Source organism: Acomys russatus, chromosome 8, assembly GCF_903995435.1.
Source record: "Acomys russatus chromosome 8, mAcoRus1.1, whole genome shotgun sequence".
Taxonomy (NCBI): Eukaryota; Metazoa; Chordata; class Mammalia; order Rodentia; family Muridae; genus Acomys; species Acomys russatus.
Window position 1 is genome coordinate 51,902,145 of NC_067144.1, and position 14,305 is coordinate 51,916,449.

Genomic DNA, 14,305 nt, shown 5'->3' on the forward strand with positions numbered 1-14,305 from the left:
AAAGAAAGAAAGAAAGAAAGAAAGAAAGAAAGAAAGAAAGAAAGAAAGAAAAGAAACGTGCTCTCAGCTGAAGTCTTGCCCTCAGGAGTATGAGGCCAGATTGCTTTCTTCATTATCCTACTCACAATGACATCTGAGGCCACTGTACGGGTAAGAGAAGGAACACCCCCTTTCTTTGTGGACATATTTACATTGCCCATGGTTGCTAATAATGTATGAGGAGATAGCATCAAAATATGAAGTGAACGTTTAAAATTTGTGAGCTTAGCACATTATTATTTGCATTCTTTCAAATAACATCTGAAGGGCATTTATTTCTAGAATGTGCTTAATCTGTCCCTTAAATTGTGTGTATTTTAAAATTTCTAATATTTATTAATTAAAGAAATAATCTAGATAAATACATACCTTTTTATTATACAACCTGTCAAATAAATTTATCCATATGCTAAGGCATATTCTACCTTTTTGGAGGACTTGGTGGGAGGAAAAAGAGTGGAGATATGAAGCAATTGCATTATAATCTCAGAAATAAAAGAAAAATTTCAATAGCTTTGGTGAAGATTTTGAAGAATTTTGAAGGAATATTCATTTTAAATTATTTTCAGACAAACTAAAGGTTATTCAAAAATGTAACATAATGCATACTAAGGCAATTATCATATATTTAACAAATACTGTCACATCAATATGAAGGAGATTCTTCTAAAGAATACAGAAATTCTGAAAACATTGTATACAACTTAAAAGAATACTCTCCAAATTGAAACAAATCATTAACATCATTGCTAATTAATTTAAAAGAAAGAAACTTCTCAAGAATTTCTTCACAGAGGCCCAAATACAAAAAAGGCAAGGTTTAACCCCTAACTTCCAAGTAAGCTATGTATCACATTTATGTATCTCTCACTTTATTATATTTTATCATTTTCAATCTATTAAAAACTATCAGTGTGTTACATGTTAATAGTAAACTCATTCAATTTGTATTGATCATATCAGATTAATGCCATTCACATCATTACATCATTTGTCTACTTAATCTTTGTTTACGTGTTATATTATCTTATGTAAAATGTGGGCCATTTATGGGCAAGATTCCCCTTGAAAATAAAAATGCATTTTGGAATATATACAGTAAAAAACAAAAACTTCTAGTTAGACATAATGTTAAATATAAAATAAGTGTTTTGTCAAAGAAGTGACAGAGTCATTAATTGGATCTTAACACTGGGTGGTAGAAGAATAAGGACCTTTTAGAAGATTGCCTAAAGATGATAGTGAAATAGAAAGAAATTATATCTGGAGTGGGGATGAACTCTAGATTTTTTACTGTCAACACCAGAAAGAATTCCCCAGAACAAGGAAACTTCAATTGAAGAATCACCTTGAAAACATCATCTTGTGTGCATGTCTCTGGGGCATTTTCTTGATTGATAACTGACATAATAATATCAGTATCAAACCTAAGCAAATATATTTTAATGGATATATTTGTAGATATGTAGCTAAAAAGTATATAATTCAGGGTAGATCTTTAGTCAGTTACATTATGTTGTATTAAATTCCTCGACATTGCCAGTGTATACCACTAAAATCACAATTTTATTCTCTTATTGACATGTCAGGGCTAAATCATATCCTCCTATTTTGGGGTGCAATCAAAACATCAAATCTAAGAAGCTCATGTGTATAGCATAATTGAATTTCTATTGTGAAATTTGTTAAGGTCTACCATTTTCTTAACACTTTTTTCAGGGGTATAGTCAGATTGTGCCCATTTTGGGTCTGTTTCATGTTTCACAATGATTAATTAGATTCCTGTTTCATATTTTGAAAGAAAACTGAGAGCGCTGATCGTGTGCGTTTCTTTCTGAATTCCATCAAGAAATAAATAATCCTTACTTCTTCCAGCACAAGCAACTTTTAATCACGTGAATATAGATGTGACTGCCAGGTTTCTGTACAAAATGTTTACTTCATCTTTGTAATTATTAAGTATATTTGTAGGAGATATTTTAAAAGCTTAAAATTATCTTGCTTCTCATCATATTTTCACCCAATCAGCATTACATCTGCTACTGTTTATTGCCAGCATTATTTTTGTGGTGATTGCTAAAGGTGACTTTCAAACTCCATCACTCTATTTAGATTTATTAATTATTTCAAAATAATTTAAAGTTGTAGCATGCCTTCGCATATGTATATATTAATCTGTATGCCAGTAATAACTCTGGTATTAATTTGTATTGAAATAAGTAATATTCTGTTACTATCATTAGTTATTTCAAATAGATTAGTAGTTGGGTAGGGAGAACACATTCACTAATTACTGTGTCCTTTGACACTTTTCCAACACTTTTGAACACTTTCTCTTTCACACATAATTGCTGACATATGGTGTTTCAGGCCTTGCCTTATATTTTCTGTCCCAGTTTTGAAATCCATTATTTCAAGAAGTCTTCATTTCCTTAAGTGAGCACTAAGTACTTTGTCATCATTGGTGTGGCTTCTTTTGTAGCTTCTTTCAATTGACACAATGAGACATTTATTTCCTCAAAGAGATCAGCATTATACTGATGTAGATTATTCAGATACAGAAGGATGTGCATTATTTACCCACAATACTGTTTGAAAATAACAAATTCTACCCAGTATCGATGAACTGATTCAACTCTTCCCTCTCAGTAATTGTTCTAAATTATGAGAACATGGCTTCATTTTTTCTCAGTTCATTGTACTTATGTACTGCCTAAAGGAAGAAGAGAATATAAACTAATGGCACCAACTATAACAAGTTAAAGCCTTCATAATTTAAAAGCTTTACTTTGTTCTTGTTTGTAATGCAAATGATGTTTTAAAGGAGAATCATATAACTATGCTTATAAGTCATTTCAGTTTTTAAAATCGATTTATTTTGGTTTGATTATATTTATTAAGTGGTAAAATAGTAACATGTTTCGAAGAGGCAAATAGAATAAGGAATGCAGGTTTACTATATTCTAAGGGATAAAGCCATACCAGATCTCTCTGTGGAATTTTCCAGAAGCAGAGAGGGGAAGTGTGGAGGGAGGAAAAAAAAACAAGGGAGGAACAAAGACAAAAAGAGAAAAAAATAGAGCACATCAATACATATGAAATATATGATTAAATAATTTATAATATTATACATGGGCATTATTGATCTGAAACAGCAGGGAGGTGCATTTGAAATTGCTTTCCTAGAGCTTCACTTAGGATTAAAGTATCTGATATATGTTATTAAGAACCACTAGTGAAAAGGCTGCCTTGAAATTTTATTCTTGTCATATATATTCTTTGTCTAATTATCTTTATTTAGCTACTGTGATGACTAGTTTTATGTTAACCTGACACCATCTACAGACATCAGAGACAAGGGAGGTTAAATTGACCAAATGCCCACCCCCACCTCCCACATAAGATCAAGCTATATACAAGCCAAGTTGGCCATTTTCTTAATTAATGATTGATAGAAAGTATCCAGACTATTGTGGGTAGGTCTGCCCATGGGCTGTTGGCTCTTACTTCTATAAGAAAATAGGCTGAGCAGTCAATCCATGTGGAACAAGCCAGTAAGTTGCACCTCTCCTTGGCCTCTGCATCTGTTCCTACCTCCATGTTCCAGCCTTACTTGAGTTCCTGTCCTGACTTCCTTCAGTGATGGGCTATGATGTGGAAGTATAAGCAAATTAAACCTTTCTTCCCCAACATGGTTTTCATCATAGTGTGTCATCCATTATAGCAATGCTAACTTTAATTAGGACAGCTAGTATACAAAAAAATAAATGCTTTGGTTTTTTTTTTTATAAAAACTAGTACATATGAAATGGATATACTTGAATACGTTCTATATTTTATGAAGCAAGATGAGTTAGCAAGTTGTGTATCATTGCCCAAAGATTGACTTATTTTAATATCTTTTTGCATATAGTTCTTCCTGATTGCATACTGTATTATTAAAATGTTGACTATGTAAAAATATGTATATACACACATATATAGCTAATAAATTACACACAGGTATCACTAAATGAATACATTATTTATATTATAAAGATACACATACTCACTTATAATTACACACTAGCCCAACAGAGCTGTCCCCTGAAAGTCTTCACTTAGCCAGAGATTGGGATAGATACTGGGACTTCCTATTGGAACTCTAGGTGAGAGAGGTAAGGAAAAATAGGGAAATAGAAGGATCCAGAGTGTCCTAGAAATCTTCAAGAAGACCCTTAAGGCTGGCAGATATGGACCCAGGTAAGTCAGCACAAACAACTGTACTAAGCAAGGACAATGCATGTAGTAAACCTAGAACCCCTGCTTGGATCTAGCCAGTGGACAGCATATTCTCCACAATTCTGTGGACATGAACTCTGGTGCCTCCTATTTGACCACTTCCCCCTTGGTAGGGAGACCTGGTGACACTCAGAGGAAGAGTAAGCAGGATACCTGGGAGAGACCTGATAGGCTGTGATCTTATAGTGGAAGACAAGGTCCCTTTCTGTCACAGACCTAGGGGAGGGGAATAGGATGGAAGGGGGAGGGAGGGGAAATGGGAAGATACAAGTGAGGATGTGATCTGAATAAATTACATAAATAAAAATTAAAAAAAAACTAATAAAACTCTTAAATATTTTAGGATATATCTGCCTTTAAAAATTGTACTGGTCATTGTATCTGTTAAATTTCACTATATTTCATGAGTAGAATTATTAGCAGGAAAATCATCATTTCCTACAAATCATGCAACTTTTTATGTCACATTTGTCTTTTAGAAAATCACCATCTTATATAAGTTCTTTGCTCCTAAATTTGATTTTTAGCTCATGATTCCTTTGTAGAATGACTGGAACATAGCTAAGTAAAATGCCAAATTGTTATCATTATCTGTTTGGTCTCTTGTAGCACACGGGAACGTTTAAAGCGACATGACTGGTTTTTAAAATTTGTTTGTATTTTTGTTTTGTTGTTTTTATTTAAATTAGTTATTGTGAGGAAATAAAATTTGTAACAGAGCTGAATTTTGGAATTAAAAAAATCAATATGAAAGTTTGTACTAAAAACAAATAAATTATGAAGACACCACTCTCAATATCCACCATCCTGTGACTCATAATCTTTCCTCCAACTGAGTCATCCATACAGAGGACACTGGGATACTCACCATTCAGACTAACTAGGAAAATCTTATTTAGAAGATCTAATGACGTACAATGAAACTATAAGTGCCATGCTGTCTCAATTGGATATGTTTTTGTAACTCCTAAAATCTACTTACCTAAACAAAGATTTTTTCCTGTCCTTTTGATTTTAAGGTGTCTTTTCCTAGAATTGAATTAGGAGAATTTGAAATTTCTGAGCTCAGGTTTCCATTCTGAGCAAAGCAAATTCGCTCTCACAGCTTTGAATCAAAAAGTATAATGGGATAAATTATTTTAAATACTTGTTCCTAGAATAGTCATCATAGTCAATGTATATAATGGATATAAACATTCAGTCTTCCTATTTATGTGACTTGCATAAGTATGATGGGAAAGCATGAAAAATATTTTATAGAAGATAATGTTTTTCATAGGGGAAAAAGAAATTGTTAGCCTGTAAAATGTCTAAATTTGCTCAGGGAAATAAAAGGATAATTCTTTTGTAGTTCTATTGTCTCATTGACTTTAAATCAGCCTGCAAATATCATATCTAAATACCACAGCTTCAAGACATCATTCCTATGTTAAACTATATGGTAGTACCTTTTCCCTTTGCAATGTCTAGAGTAATTACGATGACCTTGGGATTGGTCTAGTGTCTTATTGTGATCCTTGTTTTGTTCAGTAATTCTATACCTCTTCAAGGTTTTTGCTTTTTAAATGCTTTTAAATTCTTTTAAAAATTCCATGTATTTTCCCTTTAGTTATGTTTTTCTTTCTCTGAAGTCAGTGAGTCTGTTATTTATCTCCTTAAATAAGATTATGCAGGCAGTAAAACAAGGAAAAAAGAAATCTAAATTGTCATGTCATGCCCTAAGGAATATCTAAATCAGTTGTGAAACAATCAAATTTATTTTCTTTGCAATGTTGAAAATAAGGTTTGTGTGCATTCTAATTAAGCTACAAGTAATGTAGCAAAGAAGCAATGTTATTTTGTATTACGATTCTTTGTTTTAAAGGAGATCTCTTATTTCTTTAAGATAATTGATTTAATCAGAGTGGCAAAGGCCATACATCCCAGTGTTTTCAGCATTACAGTAAACAGATAATCAATAGTTTGAGACAATAAAATAAAATGTTTTCTGCTTTATTAAACTTCAGGGACATATGTTGAACAACTGGGAAGTAAAATAGCATTAAAAGAAAGTTAATAGAGCTATTATTGCAAAGTACATCAGAGTCACCTCCTAGTATGGGGTTTTCTATGGCTATTCAGGTAAAACATATTATAAAATAATTACAAACAGGAAATTGACAGAATTATCTAAAATAATTAATTCCTCAATTTTCAGTTGGTAATAATTTAGTTTTATACTAACATAGTTTGCTGCACATCTCATAGCTTTGTTTAACGTTATTTCCTTTCCAAAATCAAATATCTTCTTAAAATTTAGTAGACAATTGATATTATTACATGAGTCTTTGAAACTTATGTTGAAATCTAAGTGTTTAAAACTAATTCTACGTATGTACATTATGGCTAGTACTTTCTGTATTGATATAATCAACACATTGATATAATACATTGAAATAATCCCCATAACAACTCAATTGGGACAATTGGGTAATTAAGGAATATCAAAGTAGGATTGATGTCCCTGTCCAATTTTATTATAGAATAAGAAACAGACTGTGTAGGAACCAGGCCCGACTGGGCTGCCTGCCTGTCTTGCTGCTTCATGTCCTGTTTCTAGCAGCTTCCATGTCTGTGTTTATCTTCGTTAGCTAGTCATATTTACTGCTCTGAGAACGCACCCCTCCCTTCCTTGAAACCTTTCCTCCTGTGTGCAATCACCTCTTGAGGGATTTCACCTGGGAGGAGGAGTCCTGGTGTGCTGCCTACAAGAAGGCTCTTTGGAACTCTGAGGAGGAGAATAATAAACCACTGCTGCAGCTGCTGCTCTCTTAGCACCAAGGACCCGCTGTGTTAGTGTGTGTGTGTGTGCGCACATGCGCATGCATGAGTTAAATCCACAGTCGACTCGGTACCGTGGTAGTATGGGCACCACAAATGGAGGTCCCATCGAGACCAGGGAAGGAAGGGAGGAAGCTGACGGATTGCCCAGGGAAGCTGGCCAGCGCCTCAGGGAGGTAGGAAATGGGCGTATTGGAAATAGGTGCCACAGGTTCGTCCACGGTTCTGGTGGACTAGTGATTAAGGCACCGGGATTAAGTATGAAAGTGTTAAAATGGGTGCCGCAGGTTCATCCACAGTTCTGGTGGATCAAGTAGTGAGATTGTTAGAGGATTAAGGCACCGGGATTAATCGTGAGAGTGTTAAAGATTTTATAAAAACAATAGAATTGAGTAGTCCTTGGTTTATGGTATCGGGAGAGCTAAATATCCAAGATTGGGATCAGGTGAAGTCTGATCTCCAGAGGACTTACGAAATTAAGGGTCCAACAGTGTTTCTATCACTACCTTTTCGTTATGGAGTCTTGTTAGAGATGCGCTTAGGAGCGAGGATGAGAAAATAAGAGAGCAGCTGGGAAGTTTGGAATTTGCCCTAAATGAAGTGCAGGAGGAGCAATCTGTAAAATCTTTGGCCCCGTCTGAGATTGCCTCTGATATATCTTCTAATTCTGAGACAACTTTAACCTCTGAGATACGGGCCCTACAGAAGAAGTTGAAGGAGTGTAAGATTGAAAGAAAAAGAAACTAGAGGAGAGCGGCCCCAGGCGTATAACCCAGATTATCAAAGTCAATTATCTTTGGCAAAGCCTTCTGCTCCCCCTCAGGGAGTAGTCTTTCCAGTAGTCCAAGTGCCTCACCCAACTAACCCAGGGCAAATGCAGAGACAGCATGAAGCCCTCCAGTTTAAAGACATAAAACAGCTTAAGGAGGCAGTTATGGCCTATGGTCCACATGCCCCTTTTACTATTGCCATTTTTGAATCCTTCACAGGACAATTCTTAACACCTAGTGATTGGCAACAAATGTGTAGAGCAGTCCTCAGTGGGGGTGATTATTTGCTTTGGCGCAGTGATTATCAAGAACAGTGTATTCAGATCGCCGCACGTAATGCGGCAGCTGAGATTCCACAGAGAAACGTAGATATGCCAGCAGGCATGGGTTTGTATACTGAACTTGGTGCCCAGATACAATATGACCCAGCTGTGTATGCACAGATTGCAACTTGTGCCACGAGGGCTTGGAAGTCCTTACCTAATAAGGGGGCAGGAGAACAGCTGTCTAAAGTGGTCCAGGGACCCTCGGAACCCTTCCACGAATTTGTTGATTGCCTTATGCAATTGGCAGGAAGGATTTTTGGAGATGTGGAAGGAGCCATGCGTATTATTAAACAATTGGCCTTTGAAAATGCTAATAAGTATTGTCAGGAAGCCCTTCGGCCTTATGAATATAAAAGTGTGAATGACTATCTGAAAATTTGCCCAAGTATAGATACTACTCACATAATGGGACAAGTAATAGCTTCTGCTGTTCAGGGATGGTCACTTTCTGGGGGAGTCCAGCCGAAAGCATGTTTCAGATGTGGCCAGATAGGACACCTTAAGAGAAAATGTACTCGAAGGGAGACTGGGACAAGCTCAAGATACAGTTGATCAAACTAAGCCAGGTTTGTGTCCTTGTTCCCAACGAGGGTATCATTGGGGGAATGAGCGCTGCTCTAAGACAAACAGGCAAGGGAGGCCATTGCAGGGAAACGTGCCCTGGGGTCAGCTCCGGGCGCTTTCAAGACAGGTGTGCAGAGCATTGCAGACACCTGCCCTTCAAATGATTCAACCTGTGCATTCTATCCCCCAAAGAAACCCATTTTTATCTGAGATCTCACCCGGGGGACAGCAGGCAGCGCAGGACTGGACCTCTGTACCTCCATCAGAGTCATATTAACACCTCAGATGGGCCCCCAGGCCATTGGGACAGGAATTTTTGGTCCGTTACCTGATGGCTCATTGGGACTGTTGCTGGGTCGAAGTAGTGCCCTTATGAGAGGTCTTAAAGTTATTCCTGGAGTCACTGATGCTGATACAAGGGGAGAAATAAAAATTATAGTGGAAACTACTAAGGGTATTCTGGTGATTCCCCAAGGAGGCCGTATAGCTCAAATAATCCTAGTACCTCAATTCGGAACAACCAACCCATTTTTAAAGGAAAAAAGAGGTGAAGGAGGGTTCGGCTCTACTGGGTCAGTGGCTTATTGGAGTGCAACCCTAATGACCGCCCTATGCTTACACTGAAAATTGATAGCAGAGACTTTAAAGGCCTACTGGACAGGGAGCAGACACCTCTGTCCTTTCTCTCTCCTATTGGCCTATGGCCTGGCCATTGCAACAAACAAATACCCAATTGCAAGGAGTGGGAACAGCCAACACTCCTTTTTCATAGTACTAAGATGTTGACTTGGAAGGATGAGGAGGGACATCAGGGAATATTTCAGCCATATGTCCTCCTTCATATTCCTATTAATTTATGGGGAAGGGATATACTGGAAGGAATGGGGGCTGTATAGACCACACAGCCAGTACAAAGAATGTTAAATCAACAAGGATTTTGTCCAGGACAAGGTTTAGGCAAAAACCTACAGGGCAATAACTGTCCTGTCTCAGACCAAGAGATAACTCTCCGCCACCCTTCTGATAAACAGGGGCTAGGGTTTTTTCCATAAGGGCCATTGTTCAACAGCCTCCAATTCCCGCTATTCCTATTAACTGGAAAAATGATACCTCAATTTGGGTTGAACAATGGCCCCTGGCTAAAGAGAAGTTGGGGGCTGCCAATGTGCTTGTACAAGAGCAGCTCGCTCTAGGTCATATTATACCTTCTACATCCCCTTGGTACACACACCTATTTTTATTATCAAAAAGAAATCAGGAAAATGGAGATTGTTACAGGACCTTAGAGCTGTCAATGCTACATGGTAGTTATGGGGGCCACTCAACCTGGCCTCCCTGTTCCAGTATCCATTCCTAAGCATTGGCATATGATTATAATTGACTTGAAAGATTGTTTCTTTACTATTACTCTACATCTCAATAATTCACAATGGTTTGCCTTTAGTGTTCCCTCTGTTAATTTGCGAGAACCTTATAAAAGATATCAATGGGTAGTATTTCCTCAGGGTATGGCTAATAGTCCCGCCATTTGTCAGAATTATGTGGCATCTGCCATAGAGCCTGTCAGGATGCATTTCCCTGCCATATATATCATTCATTATATGGATGATATTTTGCTGGCTGCACAGACAGAGATGGAGGTACCTATCCACCTAAGACAAGAGGGTTTTGAAGCACAAAGCCTTTCCAATGACGTGTAAGATAGGAAACCAATGTCCTGGCAACCTAAGACAGGAGCTCATTTGTACTTTACTTGGCTGAGCCTTGATAAATGAGTATCCAATGACAGGTAAGACCATGGAGGTACCTATCAACCTAAGACAGGAGGGTTTTGAAGCACAAAGCCTTTCCATGATGGGTAAGATAGGAAACCAATGTCCTGGCAACCTAAGACAGGAGCTCATTTGTATTTTATATAAAGGGGGGACCTGTAGGAACCAGGCCCGACTGGGCTGCCTGCCTGTCTTGCTGTTTCATGTCCTATTTCTAGCAGCTTCCACGTCTGTGTTTATCTTCGTTAGCTAGTCATGTTTACTGCTCTGAGAACGCACCCCTCCCTTCCTTGAGACTTTACCTCCTTTGTGCAATCACCTCTTGAGGGATTTCACCTGGGAGGAGGATTCCTGTTTTGCTGCCTATAAGAAGGCTCTTTGGAACTCTGAGGAGGAGAATAATAAACCGCTGCTGCAGCTACTGCTGTGGCTGCTGCTCTCTTAGCATGAAGGACCCATTGTGTTGGTGTGTGTGTGTGTGTGTGTGTGTGTGTGTGTGTGTGTGTGTGTCTGCGCACGCGCGCACGCACATGCATGAGTTAAATCCTCAGTCCCTCGCCTTCAACTTGGTACCGTGGTGGCACAGGTGCCACAAGACTGAGACTGGTGTCTATTTTGTTCATTGCTCTCTCCATACATGGCCCCAGCCTGTTATCAGGATTATGGGGCCATCATAATCAAATAAAAGTCAACTTTCTGAGGCAATGCAAAAGATCTTCTTAAGGTCCTCACTTAAAATGTTCACTCAAGTCACTGTCATACTAGGAAAGTTCTCAAGAGATGTTTTCTGTGCATCATTATAAGGCGTTATAAAAATATGTGGTAAAGGTTGGGCTGGATATGTGGCTCAGTGATTATGAACACTTGGTCTTCTTGCAAAGGGCTCAGATTCAACTCTCAGCACTCAGTTCAGAAGCCTGTACTGATAGCTATGATTGCAAGGAATTCCAAGTCCTCTTGCATTTTTTGGATACCTGTTCATATGTGGTGCATGTAGATATGCTTAAACCTATGAGCCATACTAATAAAAATTTATAAATTTTAAAATATAAAAATAGATGTAGGTGGTAATTTTTCCTTCTTGTTAGTGGGAATGTGATTCATGATCATGTAAAGTTTTCAGTCTTTTAGAAGTACAATGAGAAGATCACTTGCATATACCTATGAACACTTTTTCTATCATCCAGCTATTGAATGATATTTTTGGTTTCTCAGTTTTAGCTACTGAACACTGTTTATTTGGAGCCATAGCCAGATCTCTTTTTGCTTAAACAATTTGTAGTGTGCAATGTGCTAATCTTCCTATTGATACATATAATATGACATTTGTAACTTTATCATATTTAAATAGATCCAAGCAATTACATTGTTCTATGGTGTTTGTGTACATTGTGAGATGATGAAGAAATTGCAGATATTGTGCCTAGATAAATCTCTTGCTTCTTTCACCTTCTGTTTAATATAATAAGGCAAATTGCTCTACCTAATCTTTCTTGCTAATAGTAAAGACAGTATTTAACATTTCCATGAAACATGTTTTCGGAGCGTTTAAGGAAGCAATACATAATTTTTAATGCCTTATAATATATTGAATTGAGTGAATATGAATGATGGTGTAAGTAGTTTGAACAACAGAAAATGAATCAGAAGGAGTTTCTGACTCCATGTTTTGCTGACCCTGCTAGTAATAGGACCAACAGCCCCCTTGCCATTAAATTTTCAAAATATCTTTCCTCTATGAGTTAAGACAATTCTCCTAAAAGCATCCTCTGTTTAATATTTCCTATATCCTGACTTTGAGAGTAATTTAAAGAAGCAGCTAATTAGCAATTGACTATCAGTTAATCCTAGCAATTAATTAATACCTAGAGCTGGATATTTTAGCCATTTTGAGAGTCATTAAACTTTTTGATAGTTCAGAGCTGGTATTGTCTTCTTATAGCTCATTAGCTTATTTTATTCTTAGTTAGAAACAAATACAAAGCTGATTTTTTTACACTGAAAATACTGTTATAATTCTTAGGTGGTGTGAGAATAATTTGTTAGATGAAACCTCAGTTGTTTTGTAAGACAGCTTTATGTCAACTTAAACTAAAGTTATCTGAGAAGAGAGAACTTCAGATAAGAAAATGTCTCCAAGGTGGAAGAGGGTGGGAGGGTGTGCCTGGAAGGAGAGGAAGGAGGGGATGAAAAGTGAATAAATAAACTTTTTAAATTAAAAAAATAAAATGTCTCCATAAAAGTAGGTTGTAGGCAAGCCTGTATGGCATTTCTATGTAATGATTGACTGAGGAGGGATCAGTCACTTTTGGGTGGTGTCACCCCTGGGCTAGTGGTTCTGGGTTCTAAAAGAAAGCAAGTTAAGCAAGCTAAGGGAAGCAAGCCTGTAAGCGGCATCCTATTCGGCCTCTGCATTATCTCCAGGCTTCTATCCTATGTGAGTTCAGGTTTTTATTGCTTTTGATAATAAATTGTATGTGAAACTAAGAGCAAAATATACCCATTCTTTCCCAATTTGCTTTCGTCATGGTGTTTCATCATAACAATAATAATCCTAAGACAGTCATCGTTTTGCAGTGTAGCTTATTTCTAATCATGACTAAACATTTCCAACGTCATTACAAAAAATAAAATTTTCATAATTATCTGTGGATCAGACTGCATCCCTGTAAACAAGGATAAAGAAAACCTGAGAAGAGTGTGGCCAGGCGGCTGGGACAGAGCAGGGCTTTCCTGGCCAGTGAATTGTGTAGAGTGCACAGCCAGTCTCTTGTCTTCTCTCCATCATAGCATCTTCTGACACTCAGGGGAAAGAACTGGAGAAGCTTGCTTCCGGCCAGGCTTTTGAGCTGATCCTCGGCCCTCGGTCAAAAGAATCTCTCCCTGATTTTTCCCTTTCTCTCCCAAAGAAGAAGGATCTTTCCCCGAGGGAAACTCAGAAGAAATTAGAAGCTGCAGAAGAGAGACACAAGCCTCATGAAGAGGAAGTCTTGAAGCAGCTTGCAGAGAAACGGGAGCATGAAAAAGAAGTGCTCCCGAACGCTATCGAGTATGACAACAACAATTTCAGCAAAATGGCAGAGGAGAGTCTGACCCACAAGATGGAGGCTAACAAAGAGAAGCAGGGGATGCAAATGGCTGCCAGCTGGAGCGTTTGTGAAAGAAGAACAAGCACGTTGAAGAGGTATGGAAGAAGAAAGAATGCAAAAATCCTGCACGTGAGACCTGGGCTGACTAATCTGTTCTGCGACCCCTTCCTAAATATCCAAAGACTGTACTGGCCAGTGTCATATGCTTTTTCACTCCTGACAACTGTTCTAGAAGCTGATGTAGGAGTGGATAGGTAGATCAAGACCGTGAGAAGTTTTAGGGGCTCGAGGGGAGAGACTGGAAGTGTTTTATGTCCCGGCCAGCCCGTGGGACAAATGAAACAGGGTTCTCTGGAAGAGGGAGTGTGGATTGAAAGTAGGGGACAGAGATACGAGAAAAATGGAGTCACGTCTGGAGATTTCTGATCAAGACTATCTTTAATGCAGGCGAGTAGACTTTATATAGCAAGGTCAACACAAGCTCTATTATAATCTCACTGCCCTTAGCCCCAAGGCAAAAATACAATCCTCTGAATAGTTCCCTGTAAAAACTTTCTTAATCCTCTGGGTAGTTCCCTGTAGGAACTTCCTTAGTCCTCTGGTCAGTTCCCTGTAAGAACTTCCCTATTTCTTTCAAAGGTAAA

General features: G+C 37.8%; 1 protein-coding gene across 1 annotated transcript in view; it reads left to right on the forward strand.

Annotated features, from left to right (window-relative positions):
- Positions 1–13,810, forward strand: part of LOC127193008 (stathmin-like) — a 65,727-nt gene extending 51,917 nt beyond the window's left edge. The window contains 2 exon segments of the mRNA XM_051150367.1: positions 13,363–13,713; positions 13,716–13,810. Of these exon segments, the coding sequence (XP_051006324.1) occupies positions 13,363–13,713; positions 13,716–13,810 (446 nt within the window).
- Positions 13,811–14,305: the final 495 nt, after the last annotated feature.